General features: G+C 80.3%; 1 protein-coding gene across 1 annotated transcript; it reads left to right on the top strand.

Moving 5' to 3' along the window:
* Positions 1 to 311: 311 nt before the first annotated feature.
* On the top strand, positions 312 to 2,513 carry LOC118157195 (drebrin-like; the record flags this gene model as incomplete). Its single annotated transcript, XM_035311452.1, has 9 exons — positions 312 to 369; positions 460 to 572; positions 777 to 851; positions 1,283 to 1,420; positions 1,528 to 1,605; positions 1,717 to 1,868; positions 1,968 to 2,022; positions 2,216 to 2,290; positions 2,373 to 2,513. Coding segments are annotated over 9 exons (885 nt in total), but the record flags the coding sequence as incomplete, so codon positions are not given.
* Positions 2,514 to 2,520: the final 7 nt, after the last annotated feature.

Consider the following 2,520-nt stretch of genomic DNA (forward strand, 5'->3'; position numbering starts at 1 on the left):
GGGGGGGGTCCGGGCGCTGCGGCGCTTCCCGCGGCCCCATTGTCCCCTGGGCGGATGCTGCCGGCGGCACTTCCACGAATTCAACCCGGAGGGCAGCGGGGGGGGGCACGGCGGGGGTGTGGGATGAGGTGGGCACGGCGCGGGGGACGGGCACTGGTGGGCGGGGGCCGGCGGAGCCGCGGTGTCCCGGTGCGGCGGGGACAGGGGGCTGGACACCCGCCCCCCTCCCCGGGCCTGCCCCGGCTCCTCCCGGCGCTGCCCCCGGGGGGTGCCGCCCCCCCAGCCCCGGCGGCTGCTGATCCCTCTGCCCCCCCAGGGCTGTATTCGCCTACGAGAAGCACCATGACCTCAAGCTGCTGGACTCCGGAGGTACGGGGGGGCCCGGCCGCTGCCTGCCCCCGCGGAGTGCGCGGGGGTCCCGCAGCGCCCGGCCCCCCGCTGACCGCCCCCTCCTTGCAGCCGGGGGCGCGGACGAGCTGGCCGGCAAGTTCTGCGCCGGCAGCGTCATGTACGGGCTGTGCCGCCTCCGGGACCCCGCCACCGGCGCCCCCCGCATCGTCCTCATCAGCTGGGTGAGCGCGGGCCGGGGGTTCCTGCGGGGGGGCGCTGGGGCTGACTCCGCCGCCTCGCACCCCGCCGCGGGCGCGACCGAGACCCCCTCCGGCCCCCGGCCCCGTGGCCGCGCCGGGTCACGGGGGGGCTCCGGCCGGCGGCGGGCGCGGGGCCGGGGGGGGCGCGGCGGGGCCCCAGCCCTGAGCCGCCTGTGCCCGTGCCAGGTCGGGGAGAAGACGCCCGAGTCCCAGCGGCAGGCGTGCGCGGGGCACCTGCAGGCCATCAGAGCCTTCTTCAGGGTGAGTCGGGGCCGGCGGGGGGGCGGGGGCGGCCCCGACCTGGGGGGGCTCCCCCCGCCCCTCCCCCCGCCCCCCAGCCCGGGGCAGCCCCGACCTTTGCTTGCTGCGCTCAGTGCATTCCTGGCGCTGCTGACTCAGGCGCCGCCGTTCCCAGTTCCCAGCCTTGGCCGCCGACCCGGGGCTGTGGCTGGGCTCCCTGCCCCGGCCGGATCCTGCCCGGCCCCGCAGCAGCGGGGACGCTGCCCCAGCCCTCCCCGCGGGACATCCCCGCGCCTGGATCCGTCGGGAGCGCGCACGCGGCGGGGAATGGCGCCGGGATTCCCTGGGGAGCTGCGGGCCCGTCCCGGGGGGAGCTGGGGGGGGCTGCGGCGGCCGGCGCCTCGGCACCCCCGCGGGTGCTCGGGGCTGACGCCGTCCCCGTCTGGCGGCAGGAGGCCAGCGTGGTGCTGAGCGCCCGGCGCGCCGAGGAGGTGACCCAGGAGGGGCTGAGCCGCGCTCTGGCCCAGCTGGCCCCCGCCGCGGCCCCCCCGGCCAGGAGGGCCCCCCCGGCGGACACCGAGGAGCTGGTGGTGAGCGGGGCCGGCGGGGCCGGGGACCGGGACCGGCGGGGCGAGGGCGCCCCCCCGGGTGCTCGGCGCCGCCGCGGGGCCGCCCTGAGGCCCGGCCGGTCCCGCAGGGCACCAACTACCGCAAGACGAACCCGGCGCTGGAGATCCGCCGGACCCAGCGGGACTCCTTCTGGGCGCAGGCGGAGGTGAGGGCCGGGGGGCCCCGCGCGGCCGCCGCTCCCGGGGGGGCCGGGCCCCGGCCCCGGTGCCGCTCCCCGGGGTCCCGGCCCCGCTGAGCCCGGTGTCGCCCGGCGCAGCGCGAAGAGGAGCAGCGCAAGGAGGAGGAGCGGCGGCGGCTGCTGGAGGAGCGGCGGCGCTGGGAGCGGGAGCGGATGGAGGAGGAGAGGCGGGAGGCGGCCGAGCGCGAGCAGCGCTTCAGGGAGAAGGAGCGGCTGATCGAGGAGCACCGGTGAGCGCGGCACCCCCGGGGGACCGCAGCCCCGTCCCCGTGGTCCCCGAGCCCCGGCGGCGGCCCCGGTGCCGGCCCTGAGGGTCCCGGTCCCGGCAGGAAGGAGCAGGCGCGGCTGGAGGCGGAGGAGCGGAGGAAGGAGAAAGCCCGCTGGGTGAGCGGGGACGGGCACGGGGCACGGGGGGACGGGGCACGGGGCACGGGGGAACGGGGCACGGGGGGACGGGGATCGGGGGAATGGGGCACGGGGGCACGGGGCTGCCCCGCCCCAGCCGCCTCACCGCGGCTCCATCCCGTTCCCGGTCCCGTTCCCGTTCCTTGTCCCGTTCCCTGTCCCGGTCCCGCAGGAGCAGCAGCAGCGGGAGCACGAGGAGGCCATGCGCGACCGCTCCCGGCGCTCCGAGTCCATCGAGAAGGCGGCCGTGAGTGCGGGGGGGAGGCGGGCGGGGGGAGCGGGGGGGCCGGGGGCCGCCGCTGACATCCCCCCCCCTCCCGGTGCTGCAGGAGGCGGCCGTGCTGGTGTCCCAGCGCGCGCAGAACCCCCGGGATTTCTTCCGGCAGCGGGAGCGCGCGGGGTCCGCCTCCGGGGGTCCGCTGCCCGCCGGCCCCCTGGGCGCCCGGCCCGGTAGGTGCGGGGGGCGGGAGGGGGGGG

The sequence above is a fragment of the Oxyura jamaicensis genome, assembly GCF_011077185.1.
Source record: "Oxyura jamaicensis isolate SHBP4307 breed ruddy duck chromosome 4 unlocalized genomic scaffold, BPBGC_Ojam_1.0 oxy4_random_OJ71486, whole genome shotgun sequence".
NCBI classification, from domain to species: domain Eukaryota; kingdom Metazoa; phylum Chordata; class Aves; order Anseriformes; family Anatidae; genus Oxyura; species Oxyura jamaicensis.